The 24,173-nt window shown below is 40.4% G+C and overlaps 1 protein-coding gene across 2 annotated transcripts in view; it reads right to left on the bottom strand.

The window, feature by feature from the left end:
• CENATAC (centrosomal AT-AC splicing factor) overlaps positions 1-24,173 on the bottom strand; it is a 484,230-nt gene that overhangs the window by 349,653 nt on the left and 110,404 nt on the right. For both annotated transcript variants that reach the window (XM_044080937.1, XM_044080938.1), the window contains exons 3-4: positions 23,297-23,395; positions 14,440-14,506 (exon numbers count right to left, since the gene is read on the bottom strand). In XM_044080937.1, the coding sequence (XP_043936872.1) occupies positions 14,440-14,506; positions 23,297-23,395 (166 nt within the window). The remainder of the gene's footprint in view (positions 1-14,439; positions 14,507-23,296; positions 23,396-24,173) is intronic.

The following is a 24,173-nucleotide window of genomic DNA, read 5'->3' as shown; positions in this document are numbered from 1 at the left end:
AGGGAAAATATAACAAACCTGGGTAGATTTCTGAAGAAGGTTTTGAAAATATTTGGTGTGGAAGATGTCAATTCAGCAGAAACTCAGAGAATTTACATATTATTTCCCCAGGTACAATAATTGAGCTACACTTGACAGAAATTGTATTACAAGAACATGAGCTTTTAATTGAGAACTTTGGCACACATCCAATAGCTATTTTAGATCCTGTGCCAATAACTACTTAGATAAAATTGCATGCTAATAAAGTAAAGATGAGACATTGGCACTTCCCCATCTACCCATTAAAAAGAATGGGTAGTGGATATTATTTGGGAGTTATTAGGGAAGATAGGAACTACTACACAAATTATAGCTAGTGAGTGGGATAAAAATGCAACTGGATTTTACAAGTAGGTTAGAAATAAAAGAAAGATATAGTTAAGTAGCAATAATTATTTAGAGGGGCTCACAAAAGTTAAAGAATTACAGAATAAGGGGAATCTCACAGAATAAGAGGAGGCACAATCTCAGAGTGCTAAAGAGAAAATAAGGAAGTAACAGGATAACATTCATGAGTTTAGAAAAACTGATCTCAAGCAACTGTTTTTTTGATAACTCTAGAGCACAAAATATTTTGGGACAATGACTTGGGCAACAGAAAGTAGAAAGGGCTGTTGGCAAAGTTAGGGAGCCTATAACAAAAAAAAATTAAACAGAGATCCTATAGAGGTATCAGATACTTAAATATGCCAAGGTTAGAGGCAGATGAGGAACAATTAAAAGTGAAGATAGATGGAGACTAGATGAAAATGGTGATGTATAACCAATCTACAGGAAAGTCTCCAGGAGTAGATGGCATTCCAGTGGAAGTTTTGAAGCTAGAAGGGAAGAAGGTGATGAAGATCTGGAAAGTTTTAACAGTATTTTAAAAAGATGGGAAGCACCAAAATCCTAGAAAATGCTGTGGTGGCTATAATACCTAAAGATGGTAAAGAACCATCAGATCTAGCTTCCTATAGGCCCATTTCAATTTTAAACCATGACTATAAAGTGCTTATGTCTACACTGACTAAATTAATGGCAAAAATTCCAAAGTGTTGCCAAAATTGATATATATGGATCACTGTGGTTTTGCGGAGGGCTGGCCAGCAATTGACAGCATTAATAGAACAGTGATGCTCAAGAAGGAAGCAGAATGTGAGAAAATACTAATGTTGGTGTTAGGTCTTGATGCAGAGAAAGCATTCAACAGAGTAAGCTGGGATTTTGAGTACAGCAATGGAAGCATTTGCATTTCCTGACACAACAACAAGCATTCAACAGAGTAAGTTGGGATTTTGAGTACAGCAATGGAAGCATTTGCATTTCCTGACACAATAACAAGGTTAACTGGAGGAAAAAATCAAAATATGAGGGTTCCTCTCTGATGAGTTGTGTCTAAACATAGGAACCAGGCAGGGGTGTCATTTTTCCCCTTTGTTATTTGGATCTGGATCATCCGTGTTCTGTTAATGCTGTTAAATGCTTGCCTCTCCTCCACAAAGCCACATTGATCCATATCTATCAATTTTGGCATTACTTTTGCCATTCTTTTAATCATTTTTTTATTTATTAATTTTATTTTATTTCATTTTATTTGCATTTTCTTTACTGGGATAGTCCACTGGGTCATAGAGAACCCATTTTCAGTGGATGCCTAGGGAGAAAAGCTCCACAGTATAAGAAATTAACATTTTGCATTACAAAACTGAATACAAGTATACAAGAAAGAGTATATACAAAAAAAAATCATTATAAACAAACACTTTATAAACATGGTTTAGTAACTGAAATAGACCTGTATGAAGCTGGATCTGATGCTTCTTTACCTTCTTTAGGCATTACAGCTACCACCACTTTCTTCCAGGATGTTGGTACTTCTCTTAAAATACTCTTAAAACCTTTCGGATCTTTATCAGTTTTTCCCTCTTAGCTTCCAAACTTCCACAGGAATACCATCTATACCTGGGGATTTTCCTGTAGACTGGTTATACATTACCATTTTTATCTTATCTCCTCCTATCCTAAATGTGAGCCTCATCCACCTCTAACTTTGGCATATTTAAACCTTCAAGAAAAGGTACAAAAGGACATATTTATGGATTTCCATACTTCTCTGCTTTACACAGAGATTTCTTGTAAAAACCAAAGGAATCCACCACAATGTATAAAAGTAAAAACTTTTATTAGACGAAACAGGAATCAGAACGAGCGCTTTCACATACTCCAAGTATGCTTCATCAGGTTATAATAAGATGTTAAAACACTAACTTATATACTAGTTCAAAAACTGACAATTGATTCAATTAACTTCATTACTTGATTAAATAGTCAATCATCTACTTAACTTTTAAAAGAAACAAAGCATTGATTCTAGCTTCCATTGTTGAAGCAGTCTCACATAAAGTTAGCAAATTCTTATGGAAACAATCTCCAAGAACATACTACATCCAACAAAGTGTCATAACTACATGAGAAATGTTATGATGAAAAAATATATGTATAATAAATATAATAAATAACATAGAACATAATCTGTTGGAACGATGGAAATATATATCAAATAATAAAATAATAAATGGTAAATAAATGTATAATTAATTAACATCTCTAAACTGCATCTTACTAAAACAAAAATAAAAATAATTCACTATTCACTGCAAATAAATATAAAATATATATATCGTATTTAAAATATATATAGTATGTATATAAACAATATATTAAATATTGAAATAATTAAAATGTTTATGTATAAATAATCAGAATTATGAAATGCTTAATGAATTGTAACTAATGGCTATTAAATTCAATGTTTAGTTCATTAACTTTAATGTTGTATCAACTAAGACCATATCATATAGTGAATTAATGTTAATAAATGTATTCATTATTTCTCCAAAATTCATTGCTATCTACGTGCTTCTAGTATAGGTTTAATACTAATAGCAGTATTGAGTCTAGGTTCTATATGTGCCCGCAACCTGAAAATCCATTCTAGCTCAATTTTTTCTAGCAAATTCATCTTATCTCCACCTCTCATAGTTGGTTTTATTGTTTGTAGGACCCTAAAATTAAAACTATGGTCATGATATATATTAATATGTTTAGCTAGAGCATTGGTTAGAGTCATTTTTCTGATTTCATATACATGATTGTATATACGGTCCCTCAACCTCCTAGAGGTTAGCCCTACATAATATGCTTGACATTTGGTACATGTAGCCAAGTAAATCAAATTAGTAGTATTACACGTAGCATATAAGATAAATCTTTACACAGAGATTCATAGAATTTCCAAAATATTTCTAATACCTCTACAGGATATCTCGTTACCTTCCTTGTTATAGGCTACCTAAGCGTGACTTTAATTTTATCCCACTTCTTAGCTATATTTTCAGAAGAAATATCTTCTCTAATAACTCTTGAATAATTTCCACTACCCATTCCTTAAATTACTTTCTTTTCAACAGATTAGTGGGAAAGTGCCAGTGTCTCTTTTTTTATTACATTACCCTATGTTTTTATTTTAATTATTATTGATGCATGATCTGAAATAGTTATTGGATACATATCAAGACCTTCAATTAAACACACATGTTCTTGTGAAATGTAAATTCTGTCTAGCCTAGCTCAGTTTTTGTATCTTGGGGAATATGTAAATTCACTCTGAACTCCTAGTACTAAATTCACATCTTCCATCCCAAATATATTCATACATTTCTTCAAAAGTCTACTCTCCTTTGTTATACTTTCCTTTCTGCCCCCAAGGCACATCTTCACTGGTGCAAATCAAATTCCAGTCCCCACCTACAAGTAATATTCCTTGCTGAAAGCAGATTATTTTTCTCAGAATTTTCTTGAGCTCTATTATAGCAGTTTTAGATGGAATTATAAATAAATTCATCCTCACTTACCAGTAGCCCCTTAGTACTACAACTCTGCCATTATTTTTTTCCTCTTCTATCACTATTGAAGCTCCTCTTGCAATTAACATCAGTACTCCTATTTCCTTTGTCCCATGTATTCCACTGAATAACCATCCTGAAAACTTTTATCAAACTCAATGTTCAGTTCTTTCCAAGCGTCTCTCCTGTAGCATAGCTATTTGCACTCTACATTTTTAATATAATTCACTATTGTTTTTTTTTTTTTTTTATTTATCTGGGAAACCACTGACATTAAAGGCATTACAGAAAGCACCACTGTCTTAAAAAGTTATTATTCCCACTTTTTATGTATGACAACTTTTTTTGTTAAATGTCTAGTTCAAGCTTATGTGTTACATGCACACACTGTTTGGCAGGTTGAAATTTTATATGTTTGTTTCTTGTCATATCCATTTCAGCCTATGTCGCATCTTACAAAACTTTTTGTTTTATTGAAAGCTCTCAAAAAACAAAAAAATAAATAAAAATAAACACACCCCAATATCTCCCTAAAACCTATTAACTTAATTGTTACATCTTTCGCTTTTCCCGGTTATGGGGTCGCCACAGCGGAACTCCGGTCCACTAATGATTGGCAGTAGATTTTTACGTGCCGAGTTGCCGGCCCTGACTCAAAACCTTCAACGAAGGTACACCCATTCACGCATGTCTCCACACAGAAGAAGCTTTAGCTGAGAATCGAACAGGACAACGTCTTACTGTGAGGCGACAACGCTACCACAGCACCACCACCGCAGTTACAGAAAAAATTATGTACATCTTAAAATATTGAAGTTTTACCCTCCTTAAAGGAACAAATGTCCCAAACTGACAGCTACATTCACAGGCTCGAGTTAGCATGGATAACCTTTCTTTTAGGTTAAGACACATGGTGCAGCCTGTGCTTCTATTAAGTGTTGTTTGATTTTTGTCTTATCTTTATAGCTCTCCCAGCTGGGAAAACACCTGAATGCTTTCAGTGAACATCATCTCCTAGCCAATTTTTCTTTTTTTTCCAGCCAATTTCTCTTTATCACATTGTCTCCATGGACACATGAGGACCAGATACAGAAGTGCTATTAAGCATACATTTATTTGCTAGAATAAAAGCCTTATAATATTCAATATTCTTTTTCATTCACTTGCTTTCTCTAAAAACGTATTACTAGATCAAGCCAAGGGTCCAAATCTAGTCAGCCCCCCCATGCAAGAATGAGAAAAAGCAGATTATTTTTTGTCGTGCTCTTTTAACCAGACTTTCTTCACATTGCAGTGCCTACATGTGTTAAAATTGAACAAGGAGTAAGGGAAAAAAAATCAGGAGTACCTGTTTACAATAGTATCCCCATTATACTTAAAAATAGCTGAAAAAACTTTACTTTATAGCATGCAAAGAAAATCATGCACTATAAAAATAGTACTATTAAAAAAGAATTCTGTTTTACTTAGTTAACTTTCTCCCTCCTCTTCCCCTCCCCTAAGTATTTTTCCAACATTTAGGGATTGAAGTAGGGCATATGGTTTAGAGCCCCCACCCCCCAAGATCGACAAAGTCCAAAAGTCCAATATTTCCAGATTTTCTTGTTCTGTCATACTTCATAAATATAATTATTGCTTTGTAATCCCATATTTGTCAATGTCAAAGTTACTGGATTTGTTCCTATTAATCTCCAAGTCCTAAATCATGTTCTACTTCTTTTCCAATGTACTTTCGATTTTTCTAGTCAAGTCTCATGCTCCCTTCTTTCTCTCCAGCATTTTCTGTTGAAACACTGGAAAATGTTTCACTGGCACAGTCTCCCTGTGGTCTTTATTACTAGATGAACAAGAAGCAGAATCTCCTTCAGTTACACAGCTCACTTTTTGTTGGACAAACTTCTGTATTTCCTACTTAGCACGTACTTCATCAAAAAATGATTTTGTCCCTCTAAGGAAGAATATTTTGAAGATAGCTAGGTACATCAGTTTAAATCTCATGCCTGCTTCTCTACATTCCCTGAACAGTGGAATTTACTCCTCTTCGGCCTAGTGTACAAGGAGTAATCATTCTCCACAAATACTCTGCTGTCTACCACTTTTAGTACTTTGTCCTTCTGCCACAGTTTTGTCAGAATCAACTCCTGCTGGTAGGATTGCGTTTCAGGCAATATCATCTGTGACCATGCAAGCATGCCTAGTCATCAACTGTCAACCTTAGGGATTCATTCTTGAAGCTCAAGCTCATCTCCTTTTCCTTGGTCTTGATGTCAACAGCCTTGTTATAGGTGTTGGACTTGAATACTTCCATATGTTATTTTGAGACCAATTGTTTACATCAGTTTTTCAAGGCTTATACACTTATGTTAGTCTCTGGGCTGCCACTTTTGATCCCAACATTCTTGTCCAACTTTGATCTTGATGCTTCTCTTCAGGGTCATCCTAGACATTCACCTCCCTACCATCCTTGATACCTCTTTCAAGGTCAACCAAATCACTAGTCTCTCTGTTAACCTCAATGTCTCCTTCAGGGTCAAGCTTGAAGTCTATTTTCTGTTTGATCTTATTGTCTCCATTGAGAAGGAACTTGACTTAGATCTCCATATCAGTTACACTGCCTCCTTTGAGGTTGGGCTCAACTTGTACCTCCTTTACTTGCACAATGCTTGATGTTCAACCAGGGACGGTCCTTCTGATATGATGTTAAACTGAGGCTCCATCTGCCAGAGCTGGTGGCAGCTCAAGTGATGTGAAAGATCCCACAGCACTTACCAAAAAGAGTAGGAAAAGTTTCCTTTCCCTGGTGCCCTTGCCAAAGTTCCCCTAGTATCAGTATGAATACCGCCTTAGGTCTCCCCTGAAAAAAAGGACACTGGCCTAGCAAGACTAACATGATCAACAACGTATACATGTGTAACTAAGCAAGCAAGCAAATAAATAAATAAATAGGGTCCACTTTGAAATGTCGACTGGATGCTGTGCTCTATGACATTTTACAACAGGAGGAGTACAGGTATTGAACATGACCCCCTTCACTTTCCATCCATTTGTGTTCGTCATGGTAGAGGTGGTACATTATATAACTAGAGTTTGTAAACTGTCAGACATACAAATTTCAAGGTTTTATTGGAAGCTGTAAATTTGCCCTCATCTGTGGCTGTAAGGTAGAGGGGTAGTCAAAGAGTCACTTTCTAAGGTCTTCCCACTGGCATGATCAGAAAAACAATAAACTTGACAGAAACACTCCGCTGTAAATTTACTAAGCTCCTGCATTCAAAAATCTACTCTGGACTTCATCAGAAAAAAATTACAATATGACCGCACCACATCTTTTTATAAAATTAACTTAATTCATGAAAGGTCACACGACAAATTTCTGAGTTTAAATGCATCAGCTTGTATTCAAACTGCCATTTTGTTTCCCTTTCTTCCAATTTGTTATACCTATAAGAAGATAAATTTCCAGGCTTGAGTGAAACTATGATATTTAATGTTTTTTCAATGACAGAAGATTGGTCAGGAAACAAAAAAAAATTACTTTAATGAAATTTTAAACTTTTTATTTGAAAAAATCTTTACACCTTTTATGTTAACTTGATATAAAAAGACATGGTTTTATTAAAATTTATTCCAATGACGTCCACAGTAGATTTCTGGTCAAAGTCACTTCATAAATTTAGTTGTCAGAGTGTTTGTTTGTGTGTGTGTGTGTGTGTGTGTGTGTGTGTGTGTGTGTGTGTGTGTGTGTGTGTGTGTGTGTGTGTGTGTGGTTTTGACAGAGTCTGAGTTCTGAGATTTCTTGCACCTCAACCTTCCACTCCTTATATGCTCTTAAAGTGAGGGGACATACCACGTTACTAATGGTTTTCCATTCTCTAACTTTTCAGCAGCAGGTGAATGGGAAACTACTATTTGTCTTTACTCTATCTTAGCTGTTTTATATTGAGACAGCTCTCTGGTAGGTTTTTGCTGTGGTAAATACCCTAACCTTCCATCTTTTTCACATTCCAGCAAGGACATACAGGCTGCTGATGGAACTCTCTGTTCAATAAAATTGCTCTTCTCTGACTCCTAGTGCATCAGCAGAGGGTGCTTAGATGTTCATTGTAGTATTCGCTGTTGCATTCTTCAGTTTTGGGATATGCATGACATGGACTCTTTCCCTGCTGCTTATTTAACCTGAGAGCAATCCATTACAAACAATGTTCTCTCCAGCAGGTCACTGCCAAAAGGCAACTCAATATTGGTTTAAGGTCACTATGGCATTGTTTAAGGCCTCTGGGAGCCTACCTCCGAACAAAGAAGCATGCAGTAAACAAGATGAAGAGAAAAGAATCGGAAGACATCACTGTTGATGCAGGGTTTTGATGGTCTGGAGATTCTGTACTAAAAGAGACACTTCCACAACCATCGACTGCAGACTCCACAAGTCCTCTAGCATAAAGTACAGTTTTGTACCTACCATAAATGTAGATGTCCGAGAGGTATGCATCTGCAGTCCTAACATATGGGTTGTCCTGCCTCAGGCAGCCCTTCGGTCGGCCGGATTCCAAAGTCTGGGTCTGGCCTCGGCTGATGTCGCACTTCACCCGACGTCATAGCTGCTGTGAATTGGGTATAAAGGCATCAGCCGACGCCATTTTCCTCAGTGTTTCTTGCCCCAGATGCCAGGTGCCCTCTAGGAAGGCTAAATTTGGATAAATGCAAATGATTCCAAACTGTAGAGAGCAAACAGAAGTAAACATGTATATACATATATACAAACAAATACACCATAATAGATTCCCCCAGCTAGCTATAAGATGGGCAAATACCCTAGGAGTAGCACAGAGGGGATGGAGGGTGGGTAATCCTGACTGCAGATGCATACCTCTCGGACATCTACATTTATGGTAGGTACAAAACTGTACTATGTCCTTCAAGGATGCATCTGCAGTCCTAACATATGGGTAGAATACCATAGCCAAACTGGGGGAGGAGGCACTAAGATGATTATGGTGTAGTTAAGATCCCTTGCAAAACAGCAGTTGCAAAACCTGCTCGGGATCTGGAGTATAAAGGTAGATTGTAATGCTTGGCAAATGTATGCACGGAGCTCCAAGTAGCAGCTTCTAAAATGTCTTTGGTAGCCAATCCTCGTAAGAAAGCTGTAGTAGTGGCTGTAGCCCTTGTGGAGTGAGGTCTGATGTTTTTTGGAGTTGTCTTTCCATGAAAAGAGTAACAAAATCTAATGCAATTTCCTATCCATTTTGAGATTGTCTGTTTTGAAATTGCTTTTCCTTCCATTCCTGTTGCATATGCTACCAGAAGCTGGTCAGTTTTTCTATTGTTCTTGGTTCTGTCCAGATAGTAGCGCAATTGTCTGTGCACATCCAAGGTATGTAGTAGTCTTTCCCCTCTGTTCTGTGGGTTGGGGAAGAATGTTGGTAGGTGGATTGCTTGGTTCAATGATACCCTGGAGACCACCTTTGGCATAAAAGTAGTGTTAGTTCTCAAGGACACTCTATCCTGATGGAAGATAAGGAAGGGCTGTACTGCCATTAATGCCTGTAATTCAGAAACCCTTCTTGCTGAAGTGATTGCAAGCAGGAAAGCAGTTTTCCAAGATAAGAACTGTAATTCTGCTGTTGCTGCTGGTTCGAAAGGGGGAAGTGTTAACTTTTCCAGCACAAAGTTAAGGTCCCATGTAGGCAAAGGTGGCTTCCTTGGAGGCTTTACATTTTTAATTCCTCTCAGAAACTGCCTTAGTAGAGGATGAGAGAAGACTGGAGGATCCATGTTGTATTCTGCTGAAATTGCTGATGCATGAATCTTAATGGTGGAGTAAGACAGGCCATTGTGGAAAAGTTCTGCTAAATATTCCAGGATGTTAACTATGTTTGCTAATGATACATTTTCTCCTTTTGCTGCACTCCAAATGAGGTATCTTTTCCATTTGGCTGAATAAGTCTTCCTTGTGGAGGGTCTGCAAGCCTCCAGGATAATGTCTTTAACCCTCTGAGATAAATCTGGGTTATTTTGTTTTATGTAATATTCCAAGCAGCTAGCTTCAGTGTTTTCAAGTTTGGATGTAGGATCTTGAAGTTGTTCTGTGTTAGCAGTAAAGGAACTAGAGGTAGAGGCCATGCGTGTGTCCGAGACATACTCCTCAGTAGCGGGTACCAATGCTGCCTCGGCCAGTCTGGAGCTATCAGGATGATCTTTGGGTGATCTTCTTTGATCTTCAGTAGCACTTTGTGCATCAAAGGAAGAGGTGGGAATGCATATGCTGTCAGGTTTTCCCAACTGAAGGAGAGGGAGTCCACCTTCCAAGCAAGTGTGTGGTATGTCCTTGTGCAGAATTTCCTCAATTGGTGGTTGGGTGGGGATGCGAACAGGTCTATTTCTGGTAGTCCCCATTTCTTTGTAATGGATTTGAAGATGTCTGGATGCAGCATCCATTCGTGGGCATCCGTGGTAGTTCTGCTTAAGGTGTCTGCTAGTATATTTTTTCGTGGCACAAATATGGCCTGGAGCTGAATGTTGAGGTTCAGGGCCACATTCCACAGGTCCATTGCCATCCAGCATAGAGGATATGAGTGTGTGCCTCCTTGTTTGTTGATATACCACATGCTGTGGTGTTGTCCGTCCTTATCAGCAAATGACCCTGTTGAAGAAACGGTCTGAATGTCTGAATTGCCTGTTTCACTGCCAGCATCTCTTTTTGATTTATGTGTAGGTTCAGCTGGTCTTGTGTCCATAGGCCTTGTATACACTTGTCCACCATGTGTGCCCCCCAACCGAGGTCCGAGGTGTCCGTGGTGATAGTCTGGCTTGGGTGAGGCTTGTGGAAAGGCAGTCCTCTGTTCAACTGACAGGCCTGAGCCCACCACAGGAATTCTTGCTTCAGGCATGGAATTATTGGAATCTGGGCTTCTAGACTGTGCTTGTGTTGAGACCATAAATTCCTTAGGTACCATTGCAATTTCCTCATATGCAGTCTGGCATGTGGAATCAATATTATGCGGGATGCCATGTAACCCAGGGCTTGCAGGACTTTCCTTGCTGTAAGCTGGTTCTGTGTTAATGCCATGAAATAGAGTGGTAGTTGCTTTTGCTTTTCTGCTGTGAGAAATGCCATCTGATTTGAAGTGTCCAGTTCTGCACCCAAGAATGTTATCCTTTGGGATGGTACCAGCCTTGACTTTTTCATGTTGACTGTGTATCCCAGGGCTTGCAGTAGTTGTATAACCTTTTCCAAATCTTTTGTTAATTTGATCTTGTTGTCCGCTTGTATTAGGCAGTCGTCCAGGTATGGATAAATCTGAATTCCCTGAAGCCTGCAATGAGCAATTACTGATGCCAGGCATTTCGTGAATACTCTGGGCGCAGTAGATAAGCCAAAGGGCAATGCTGAGAAATGATAATGCTCTGATCCTGCAAGAAATCTGAGGTATCTTCTGCAATCTGGTCGTATAGGGACGTGCAGGTATGCCTCCTTGAGATCTAGAGTCACCAGCCAAGACTCCTTGCCCAGCATGGGAAGAAGTTGCTGTAGGGTCAGCATTTTGAATTTTGGAACAATGAGATATGTGTTCAGAGCGGACAGGTCGAGAATAGGTCTCCATTGGTTTTCTTTCCTTGGTACCAGGAAAAGTCTGGAGTAAAATCCTTGTCCTTGTTCCATAGACGGTACCTTTTCTATAGCTCTCATCCTTAGTAAGTGGTTGATTTGTCCTAGAGCGTTTGTTTTTTGGTTTGGTGGTAGGTTTGGCATTCCTCTCTTTTTGGTAGAGTGTGGAAGTGAAACCTGTAGCCTTTGTCTATTGTCTGTAAAATCCATTTGTCTCCTGTAATGTAATGCCAGTTTACGGAAAATAAGGCTAGCTTTCCGCCTAAGGGTGCTTCCAGTTGTTCCCTGGTAGGCGGTATCAGAGTTAAGTCACTGTGTCTGTCCTGTGGAAGTGGTAGTAGCTGGATCTGTGGCAGTACTTCTCTGGTTGTTAGGCTGCCACTGACGTCCCCTGTAGGCACCTCTGGATTGACCTCTGCCTCTTGGGCGCCTATTTCTGCCTCTCTGTGCTCTGGAGGTGTCTGGAAAGGACCAATTCTTCGAAGGCCAATTTCTACTAAACCTCGGAGGCTGGACCTGTAAAAAATCCTTGACTGTTTGGACAGATTTTGCTTTTTCTTCCACCTTCTTTAGCACTTACTGTGCAGGGGAGCCAAACAAACTTTGTTTCTCCATGGGAGCATCTAGGAGCTTTGACTTTACATGGTCTGGTAAGGATTGCTCTTTTAACCATGCATGCCTTCTGATCACTGTACCAGTCATAGCTGATCTAAAGGAAGCCTCCAGTGCATCATAGCTGCATTTTAAGGAATGATTACTGACCTGCTGAGTGTTATGTACCAAATCCTGAAGGGACTTACGGTCTATAGGTTCAGGAGAGGACAGTTTTTATTTAGCTGGTCTAACAAAAATTCCTGATACTGAATCATGTGGAATTGACAGTTTAAGGCCCTAGCGAAAGAGTAGCAGAAGTATAAACTTTTTACCCCATCTCTCTAATGCCCTAGATTCTCTTTCAGAGGGAGGGTTTTGGCAGAGGCAGCTGCTACAGCTTTGGGGCCCTGTGAAATAGTTTCAGGATCTGCAATAGGAGCCTTATACAAGTGAAAGTGTGTGTCCGGGACCCTGTAATATCTGTCGGGCTTAGCAGGGGCCGGGGGAAGAGAGTCAGGGGCAGTACAAGCATCATTAAATGCATCATCCACAACTGTTAGTACTGGAGGAATGGCTAAAGGCCTATGCTGTGGTAAATGTAAAAAGGTCCTTAGCCTTTTCCTTGAATCTGAAAAATCCTGGCCCTGCCATTGAAATTACTCTCTCATAGCATGCAAGGTTTCCCCAAAAGAAAATTCCTCAGGAAGAGAGGCAGAAGGAATGGAGTCTTCTGCATCAGAGTCCTCATATGGAGAATAAGGGCCTTCTGGAGGATTTGAGTTTTCTGAATCATCCGAGGAATAATCTGTTGAAACTGGCTCAGGGGGCTCTGCTCTAGGCCTCTTCTCTGGAGGGGGTTGAGAGGCCCTGTCAGGATGAGGTTGGGATCCCCTGATCAAAGAAATGAGATCCTCAGCCAGGCTGAGCATTTGGGAACTAGAGGTAGGCCTGTGTGAGGGGGTTTTAGCAGGCAAGGCCTTAGAAGTTTTAGCTGCTTTAGCCCTGGAAAAAGCCTTGATAGACATAGATGCAGGGGACCTAGCAGCTCCACGTGCAGGAGTAGATATGTCTAAAGGAATAGTATCTGATAAATCCTGGGAAACTGCCACAAGCAGGGGAAATTTCAGTAGCAGATTCAGCCATGCTGTGTGAGGCCTCGGCTATAGGAGGCATGCTTTCGGCCGAAGAACCGTGGACTCTGTTTCAGCCGAAACAGAGACACTCGCGGTTGGCTTAACCGTGGTTTCGGCCGAAACCGCGGACCGCGAGTGTCGGTCCTTTTCCTTACGCTTTTTAGCTAATTGTGAAGTCGGAGTCTCCGACGGCATTTTGTAAGCAAAAGCGGGGCCGAAAAACTCCTCTGCAAACTCCGACCGACGTCTAAGTGTCCGTCGGTTGAAGAAAGCACAGGCTAGACAAGCTGCTACGTCGTGGTCTGGGCCTAAGCAAGGAAGGCAGTAAGAGTGGAAATCCTTATGAGGTATTTGTTTCCCACAAGTTAAACAGTTATTTACTTTTTCTGACATTGGCTGAGGCAAGAAAGAGTCCCCAACGGGGTACTTAGCTTTTTAGAAGTCTTCGGTAGTAGTAATCTCTGGATCTGACCGACCGGCACTTGCGAACAGCTTCTGCTTCGGGCACCGCGCGGCAAGAAAGACTGAGGAAAATGGCATCGGCTGATGCCTTTATACCCTTCACAGCAGCTATGATGTCGGGTGAAGTGCGACATCAGCCGAGGCCAGACCCAGACTTTGGAATCCGGCCGACCGAAGGGCTGCCTGAGGCAGGACAACCCATATGTTAGGACTGCAGATGCATCCTTGAAGGACATCAGCTCTGCAGGTTCCCACGCCTCTGGTATTGGACAAGTCCTTCTGGACTAACATCTTGGATGCTCCTTTGGCAATCTATGATCTTTTGGTTAGTGAGACTCATATTTTGATAACTGATGGAGAAGGAAAGGTCCCTAGAATATCTGTACAAGAGGGGGTTCCTGGGGATCATACTGAGGCTTCTGTTATTCAACAAAAACAGCTCTCCTCTAGAGTAGAAGGCACAAGACACTAAAGTCTAAGCAAGTGCAGCCCCCACTTGCCTAGGCCAGGTACTGCGTCAGTCGACCCCCCCCCATGTTGACATGTTTGAGGATTATTATGCTTTGCAGTCTGCTAGTACTCCTCAATACCAAATTCTAATGCACTACCACCACAGGACTGGTGAGCCAGTATTAGAATTATGCTATTACAATTATTCAGACCCTTTTTAAACCAAAACAGTGACAAAGACACAGGCAATACAATTCTTTACCTGCTTAATAAGTTCATCTTCTTTCTCTTCATAACACTCCAATGTTTTGCCAACCAAGGCCTTGAACCTGAAGGAGACAAAGTTGAAACAAACAGCAAGTTTGCAAAACACTCATTATCTAAAGTATTACTTATCTGCACTGTAAAAGCATTTTTGCCTACACTTTATCAATACCATTACCTGATGACAACTACAGCTGTCAAGCCACCTTCTCTGAAAAAAGCATGTCAAATCATTGGTTGGCAAAAGTCAGGAAATCCTTCTAGGTGGCACACCTCATCACTAAGGGCTTTTCATCCAGAAAAAAGGAGGTCATTGTCCCACTGTACTCATCCCTCATTAGACCCATTATAGAGTATAATGCCCAGTTTGGTATGTACCTCACAAGACATCTGCAACAGCTGGAAAGGCCGCAGAAATACCTCACTAAAAGAATCACAGGCCTAAAGCAGATGCCATATGCTGACAGTCTCAAAGAAAACTCCAACTATACTCTGTGGCATATAGTCTACTTAGAGGTGATCTCTGCTTAACATACAAGGCCATGTCAAACCCTGAGCTGTTGAACATGCTCCACTTAAAAGAAATCCCAATCCCTCAGGAGCCACACACTCCAGGGATCTAAACCTTGTCATCACAATGAACAAAACATGCTGGAGGGATAGGATCCTGACCCAGAGACTCCCCATACTCTGGAATAGACTGCCCATACATGTCAAGCAGAGAGCCTCCTTGGCCCTCTTCAAAAGGAACCTTGATGATTGGATGAGAGAGAGGAAATTCACCCCGGGGATCATGTCAGTCACCCTGCTAGACAGGGGTCCAGAGAAGTAAATACTGTGGGAAGAAATATCCAGGGAATTGTTATGGCTAGGCTTGTATAGGCCCTAGGGCCGATAGCCTATTACCAACCTATGAACCTATGTCCTTCAGATTATCTGCTTATGCCAGTGCCACTCGTACTGCAGATCATAAACTTTCTTCGGGTTCTCTAAATGAACTAGTTACAGCTATCCAATGCAATTCAACCACCTGGGGCACCAAGACTGGCAGGTACTTAGACTGGTCCATAAAACTTTCCCAGGCTACTGAAAAAGTCCCGCCTCATTCCCATGAAATTTGGCAGTGGCTACCACTGCCACCACCATCACCACTACTACAACATCTGGTGGGAGTTGGAGCTGAAACCGTCATTGCAAAGCTAACCCTGTATGTACATCATTTTTATACATAATGTCAGCAGTGTCAACTCCATCACCTGCAGAACAGGGTCCCAAACTAAACCTCTACCTCTTGGGTATCTCACAACAAAATACCCAAGATCGCTGCAGCTCTAAAATGTTTTTCTGGACTGGGAAGCAACATCTAACTCGCAATGCTTAACAAAAGTATTCAGAGATTCCCATGTGGTATCTGCTCAACTGTCATCTGTCAAAACATTTTAAGGCTCGTGAGGAAGACATAGCCCTAGTATACTGCATGCTGGAGGCATGAAGTCCAGGCCTGCAAACCTTTTGTTAACAAAAAGTGATACCCTGAGAAAGCCATGAAAAAAATGATATACTTTGGTTTCATTTTGTCCTAATTTTTTTTTAAGGAAAATAAATAAATAAACAAACAAACAAAAACAAACAGTTGGGAATTTTTCCCAATTAGTTTGGTTCTCAGAAAAAAACAAAGCTGTCAATGGACATGCATGCAGTATAGTAGATATTCACCCCACTTTGAGTAATTGAGGATGAAAAAGTGGAAGAACTGAGGATGAAAAAGTGGAAGAACTGAGGATGAAAAAGTGGAAGAATTACAGATTTATACTACAACTTGTTGCAACTTTATGCATGGAGGAAGGATTAGGTCAAAGGGCAACCATGTCCCTGTGAAAGATAATAGGCTCATAGGTTGGTACTAGGCTATCGGCCCTAGGGTCTATACAAGCCTAGTCTTAACAATTCCCTGGCTATTTCTTCCCACACTATTTACTTCCCTGGACCCCTGTCTAACAGGGCGAATGACGTGGACCCCTGTCTAGCAGGGCGAATGACGTGATCCCCAGGGTGAATTTCCTTTCTCCCATCCAATTGTCAAGGTTCCTTTTGAAGAGGGGGCCAAAGAGGCACTCTGCTTGACATGTATGGGCAGTCTATTCCAGAGTTTGGGAAGTCTCTGGGTCAGGAACCTATCCCTCCAGCATGATTTGTTTATTGTGATGACAGGGTTTAGATCCCTGGAGCATGTGGCTCTCAGGGATTGGGATTTCTTTAAGTGTAGCATGCCCAACAGCTCTGGGTTTGACATGGCCTTGTACGTTAAGCAGAGATTACCTCAGAGTAGACGATATGCGACAGAGTACAGCTAGAATTTTATTTAAGGCGGTCAGCGTAGGGAATCTGCTTTAGGCCTGTGATTCTTTTAGTGAGGTATACAACTATACAAAACACTTGCAACTCTGAAACCCATCTTGAAAATTTTTCCTAAGTAAGGACATTTAAGTCATCAGAAGAATACAGTTTTAATGGTGACAAGGCCAGCTCTTCCTCCATGGGATATAATACTGTGCTGTGGAAGTGTCTGGGTTTGGTCTAAACTAAGAAGCCCATTTGGAGCAATACATTTTCCTAGTACCTGGTTTTTGGACAGAGATGAGGATCTGGACCATCCTATGCAGGCGAACAAGGTTCCTGATCATCAAGGGAAAAGGGAAATAAAACACTGTGTTAATCACAGGGAAGTCAAGTCAGGGTGATGTTAATAGGAAGCTCAAGCAGTGAAATTGACTTGTAGAGCCCTTAAGTATTTCTGTAAATATTTCCAGAAAATGTAAGCACCATCATGGTTATTTGACTCTCGGTTCCAGTCTGGTTCTGAGCCTATCCTTTTACATCATCCCTACCCCTAGGGTGACAATGCCACACACATCTCTGCTCAAGAGTAGGAGCCTATCCAAGAAGCAGAGCCAAAGCAGAGGAAACCAAACTTTATCCCTGGTGCATCCTCCTGAGGGAGGAATAAGGGGAAAGAAATTGCAACTGCATCCAGCCAAGCATACAGCAAAGATGTCCCACCAAGTTCTTCCCTACAGATGTAATAGGACTCAAACTGTTGCTAGACTGAGGTACCACCACCTGCATGACATCAGACATTATGACGGAGACTGACCACAAGGCAGCTACATTGACGCAGACTATAAGCTGAATTAAATCAATTGGAGGCAAGAGCCCCAAAACTGAGGAAAAGGCATAAAGAAGCTGTGTGGGCCACTTTTGTAACAGAGCATCTCTGGGGAATCCTCTTGAGGAAACAGATATTGATGCATTTGTAGCTGTTCACAGAACAAATAGGTCATATCAATGTCTCCCCCACAGATGAAACATGATTCAAGCTGATGGGATTGAGAAACTACTTGTTTAACATCATAAGACATTGAGTCTATCCACAAGAATGCTGACATAACCAGGGATACAAGTAGCGAGGAGATACAATCTGGAGACTAGTCCAATCCCAAACTCTCTTGGCCTCCTAACAGAGGGGGTAGGAACAAGTCTCCTCCATTTCTTTGTATAACATAAGAATGACATGCATTGGAATGAGCAGCAATCGCACTGGAAGCTGGAAAGCCCTTGAACACCTGCAAGGTGAAAAGGATGCTACAATGAGGATTCTTGGGATAACTAGATACCCTGGTCTGTCTGCTCCACATAATGTCTCCTTCACAAAAGAGCAGAGGAGATGTGTGTGGCATTGTCACCCTAGGGGTGAGGACAACGGAAAAGGATAGTCTCAGATCCAGACTGGAACCAAGAGTCAAATAACAATGATGGTGCTTACATTTTCTGGAAATATTTACAGAAAAATTTAAGGGATCTACAAGCCAATTCCACTGTATCTTGAGAGCTCAATGAAAGGCCCATATTAGCAGTCTTGTGTAGGGAATCATGGAATCATGAAAATTATGGAAGCCACTAGACCCAATACTCACAGGAAAAAGAGAGGTTGGGGCAATGTTATTGTTGACTATACAGTGAACTGCAGAGTGGAAGGCAGCTTAGAATATTCATAATAGGCCTTTAGTAAATAAGATAAATAATGACAAATAATTTAATACTGTTCAGGAGTGTAGAAACATTTATTTTGTTACTGTATATAATATTCTAAGTGAGAAAATTATTGATGTCATGAGATATTATTGGCCCTATTTAATTAATATGGAAGGGGTAAAAAATCTGTGCAGAACTGAAAGTATCTCTTTTAGGAGAAGTAGAAATATTAAAGACAATGTGGTAATTAAATCAACAGGTTGGTGAATGTGGCACCTTTCCTTGTAGAAGGTGTTCAGTTTTCCCCACATTACCAAATGTTTTGAAAAATCAAATGGTGTAAAATTCTGTTCCACTTTTGCTTTTTCATGTACAACCAAATCAGTGGTATATGCTCTGTCTTGCTCATGTAATTTGTATTACATAAGGGAGACTAAAAGAATATTCAAGCTACGGTTGCAAGAACATATCAGAGACATAAAAAAATAATAATGCTATGAGCCCTATAGCTTCACATTTTTTTTTACTTGTCACAATAGTGACTTTTCACTGTTAAAAGCTTGTATTTTGGAACATATTTCAGAAACAGATGAAGTGTTAATGAAAAAGAAATTACTTTACAAAGAAACTTTATATATTTTAAAATTTAATACACTATCTCCAGCAGGTCTAAATAGTGAATGTAACTGGAGAGTGTTTCTTTAAAATGTATATATGATTATTTTAATTGATGGTTGACTAATTAGATGATTGTTTAATTAACTGTGTTTAAGTAAATATATATGTGCGTGTGTGTATATGGATGCACGGTGTGGCATATTTTGTAACTCCAGGAAGGCTGTGCCGAGGCGCCAGATTCAACACTTGCTTGGTGTTTTTTTATAGGGTATTCAGAGAACAGCTTGGTGGTTTTTATAGGGTATTCAGAGTACAGCCTATGAATATAATCTTCTGAGTGGGCATGAAATGAGATCAGGAGAGAGGGACAATGGTTACTCACAACAACAAAAACAGTCTAAGCAGTAACATCCTGGAAGCAACCATATTTTGCATGACTAAGGCTGTTGGAAGCCAGTTGCCCATGAAAGTAAAGACCCTGAACCCTTGTAAATGGAAAACTGAGACATACCTGGTGAACAACAGGAAGCTATGGTGAGACCAAAAGGACAATGTCCTCAACTGAGTGATTGGCATCTATTCAGAAGCTAAGGAACCTCCTGGACTCCACTGTAAATTGTGATGTGCAGGTTTACATCCTGGAGGACCAAACACAGCACAACCAGTCCCACAGGGACAGACAAGGAGGGATAGACTGCACCATGACCATCTGAAAGAGCATCTTTACAATGTGTAGAGTTAAATCACTTAAAATCAAGAGATGGCCTAAGGCAGGGTGGGATTTCAGCAGAAGAACTAGCTGCTGGCTAGGAAGGGACAAGACAGAACAGAACAGCCTGTGAATATAATGCATATTCTTCAACTGGGTCATTTGATAACTTCTGCTTCAACTGGAGAGACAGACAACCCCTGGACTCTGTCCAGAGTGCAGCAATAGGGTAAACCAACAGTGATAAGAGAACTGCCTTCCCAAAGGAAGATGCTGTGAGCCCTGTTTTACTAAGATTATCTTTCTCTGGAAATATACTTTTTATGGAAGTCCCTGTGACCTCTGCCAGACCCTCTAAAGTTCTCAAATGGGAGTGATGCTACCAAAGCAGAGGCAGTATATGATCATTTCAAGTAAACAGATGCTGAGGAGCCTAGAACTTTATTGCCAACCTTGATGAAAGTGTTGGCCTCACCCTCCTGCTTCAAGCAAGGAACCGTCAAAAGGAAATGGATTTAGGGTGTTTTCAGTACGTTCCTGAGAAGTAACAAAGCATGATAGCAAACTGTAAGACCAGCGGATGCTGCCCTCTCAGATCCATCCACCACACTACAAGTAAGCTGGATAATCTGGACAACCACAGAACTGAATGCTGACAGTTGGAAAAGAAGATGGGATTGGATGTGCAAATCTAGCAAGCCAGTTTTACCTATCTGAATTAATAAGTGTCTGTTTAAAGTTAAAGTCTCCACATGCAGAAGGTTGATCCATGCCCTCAAAGTAAATGTGGTAGATGACAACACTCAATTCCCATGTCTGTCCAAGGTCCACAAGGGGTGTGGTGTGCAGCTCTGGACTTAGGCAAAGGAGGATTCTTAACTGTAGCAGAAATTATAGAGAGAGTCCACAGTCAGACTATGTGACCAAGTAGAGCAATCCCTAATGTGATGGAGAACTGATCAGAATGCTTAAGGATGAAAGCCATCATATCTTGTTTTTTCCACCCACTGCCCATTATCATCCTAACCATCTCATTAGTGGGTTGAACCACCCAAGAAGAAGATGTCCTAGGAGAGTAGAAGGCCTCCACTAGCATAAGCTCAAATTCTGAACACTTTAGTTTTAAGGGACATGCTAAAATCATGTCACTCATGTCTGGGGTTGAGGACTTTACTGGGAAATCTCACATGCTTCTTCTTACATACTGCCTCCATCCAGGAATGTACAAAAAGCAGAAAGGATGAAGACTGCAAGCCAGACCTACAATTAACACCCTGGGAAAGACATAGTCCCTCTGCTGGGGGGTAAAGACAAATTAAGCACAGGATGGTCTCATTTAAACCATGGCCTGTAACTACTTTGAAACCATCTCAACACCAAAGTCTGAGAGGCTCCCTAAATCTCAGATGACATCAAAAATCCTGGCTTTGAGCACAGAGAGATCGAGTTCTTGGATGGAATACTCTTTTCTAAGATCAAGAGGGCTGACTTTGACCCCGAGGCATTGTCCCCTCGATGCAGACATAGGAATCAGCCTGAAAAACCCTCAATGCCGACAACTCTATGGACATCGGGACTGTCAAGGTCAAATGCATCAAATTCAAGAGAGCCACTGATGCGGACATGAAAGGTGATGGATTAAAGAATGGCTTAGATGGAACTGGAGCTTCAACTGAGCCAAAAAAGAAAGGGTCCTGAAGCATTACAAAAAGTCCAGCAAAGAAGGTGCTATGATAATCCAGGAGGAGGGTGCTTGAATTAGAATTGCTGCATTTGCAAAAAAAAGGCCTGTCACGTTTTCTTATAGTCCAGCTGGACCAATCATGACCTATAGTGCCCACTGGACATCTGAAGGACTGGGGTTTGTGCGTCCAATCCAAAGCCACAAAATCTACACTACCACAACAAGGAGGTAGAAGTCCTCTTCAATTGAGCTACACCAGACAAAGATTAGTGGAAGAAGCTGAAATGACTACATCACTAGAATCTTTAGCAAAAGTAAACTCAACCAGCTTAGCTCTTTTTGTAGAAATATGCACTTCCTGGACAGATGGTATCTTCTCATAGGAGGAGAAGACCTAGAGTTAGATACTGAAACCCTGGCATCACCTGCAGAGGTAGTCCCAAACTTCTCAAACTTGAGAGGTTTTCCTTTCCTTAACAGTAGATGGTTTAGAGGAGGTGCAAATAATGCACTCCGCTAAACATGTTGTATACTCAAGTACTTCAAGTATTATGACTGCTTATCCTGGGGTGTTTTACACTACAGGAGCACTTCTTGAATGAATACTACTTTTTCCCTTTGTCCAAGCAAGCAACAACTATCTAAAGCCTTAACAGATCAAACAACCAAATAATTAAACATTCAACCACAGCAAGGAAACAACAACATCAAGTAAATATGCAGAAATTATTCACTAAAATTTCATACTCAAAAGGAGAGGCCAAAACTCTTGACAGGACAGTCAGAAAAAAAATCTACAATAAACCACCAGAAAAACAGAATCAAAAAAATCTGAACTGAGTTAGGTGAAAAAAAAAATGGAAACAACTGGATGCTGACAGTTGGAAAAGAAGATGGGATTGGATGTGCAAATCTAGAAAGCCATGGGATTGGATGTGCAAACCTAGAAAGCCAGTTTTACCTATCTGAATTAATAAATGTCTGTGTAAAGTCTCCACATGTAGAGGGTTGATCCATGCCCTCAAAGTAAATGTGTTAGATGACAACACTCACGTCCCATGTCTGTCCAAGGTCCGCAACTCCTAGGTTGGAAGGGGTGTGGTGTGCAGCTTTGGACTTCGGCGAAGGAGGATTCTTAACTGTAGCAGAAATTATAGAGAGAGTCCACAGTCAAACTATGTGACCAAGTGGAGCAAATCCCTAATGAAGATGCCAAGCAGCAGCCCAGGGCCATCTTCTGGAGGAGATATGGCGTCACAGAGTAGCTGAAGAAATCTGGAGAAGTGGGTCTTCAGCTCCATGGATTACAGGTGTTGGGATGGGTCCCTCATTAGCCAGGAAAGTTGTATGGGCTACACCAGATAAGTACCAGATGGGTTTAGTCCTACAGGTGATGGAGTTGAAACTCCAAACCGCAGATCTAGCCTTTCTTTTAAAGAAAGCCTTCCTTTAATCCAGCTCAAAAATAATGTAACACTGCCCACCAGTGCATTCTCGTTCGCAATCAACAATTTTGTATGCATAACTGCACTCGTGCACTTTTTCACTCCACTCATTTCCTTCTTGACCAGGTTTATCACATGTTATGGTCAACTACCCATTGCAACATACAATAAAACAGTAACAACCATTCCTGTTTCTGATGGCAAATTTTAATTAGGGTAGATCCGCAAGTAGACCCTGTCCCCCCTCCCCTTCCACATATGAGCACTTCTCTTATATTTCAAATGATTCTGTACCGGGGACCATTCTAACACTGAAGTGCACATCTTTTAGTAGCTTTTTCCCTTTAAAATGAAAACACAGCCTTACCTCTCATAATCCTCTATGGAGATCAGAAACTTGGCTTTTAAACCTGCTTCAGCTCTGTTCTCCCACCAGAACTTGTTGGTTTGCTTTCTGTGCTCCGGACTGGAAAAATTTAAAAATACAAATGTTTAAAATACTTCTCCAGGTGAATAAAACGTAAGGAATAACAAATACAATTAAAACAAGGACTAAACAACTAGAATGGAAACAAAATAATGGGATGGTTGTGTCTTTACTCAAGAAAGCTAAAATATGGAATCATTCACATTTTTTTTTACACTTTATACCACATTCTTCAATCTACACACCCCTCCTTTCTTTGGTTACTGTATGTATGTAATGACTTGTTGACCAGGATGTTCAGACCATTTGGGCGCAGTGGTCTTTCCATCACTCTGTTTTAACAGCCACTACCCACCAACAAACAAAGGTGGAATGATCCCTTTTAGCTATGATAAAGGCACAGACTGGTACAAGACAAATCAAGTAAGCAAGACACGTATTATGGTGCTATAATGTGAAATGTGCGTTACTGCAAAACATGTAAGCCTGTAATTTTCTTAATAGACAGTAATAGCTCATGAAAGATAAGCACGAACAGTGCAATGACATGCAAAATAATCATGCAAAGAATACTTTAGCAAACAGAATACTAGAATCTGTAAAGTCACTGTCTCCATATATCAGTTTTTGCACAAGTACTGCTTTGATGTGACACATTGGACTGCAAGGACAGTCAAGAAAAAAAAAAGACACTCATTTCTCACAATAGGCAGCAGTCACAATTTACTAAAGAAAATAGGAAAAGTGAGGTGCGAAAAAAGGTTGAACAACAGTTGGTGCTTGGAGTTGTTGCTTGTGCCAATTTTTGCCACTTACA

This window comes from Protopterus annectens, chromosome 8.part0 (genome assembly GCF_019279795.1).
Source record: "Protopterus annectens isolate FY-2018-M chromosome 8.part0, PAN1.0, whole genome shotgun sequence".
NCBI classification, from domain to species: domain Eukaryota; kingdom Metazoa; phylum Chordata; order Ceratodontiformes; family Protopteridae; genus Protopterus; species Protopterus annectens.
This window is presented reverse-complemented; position numbering and strand designations above follow the sequence as displayed.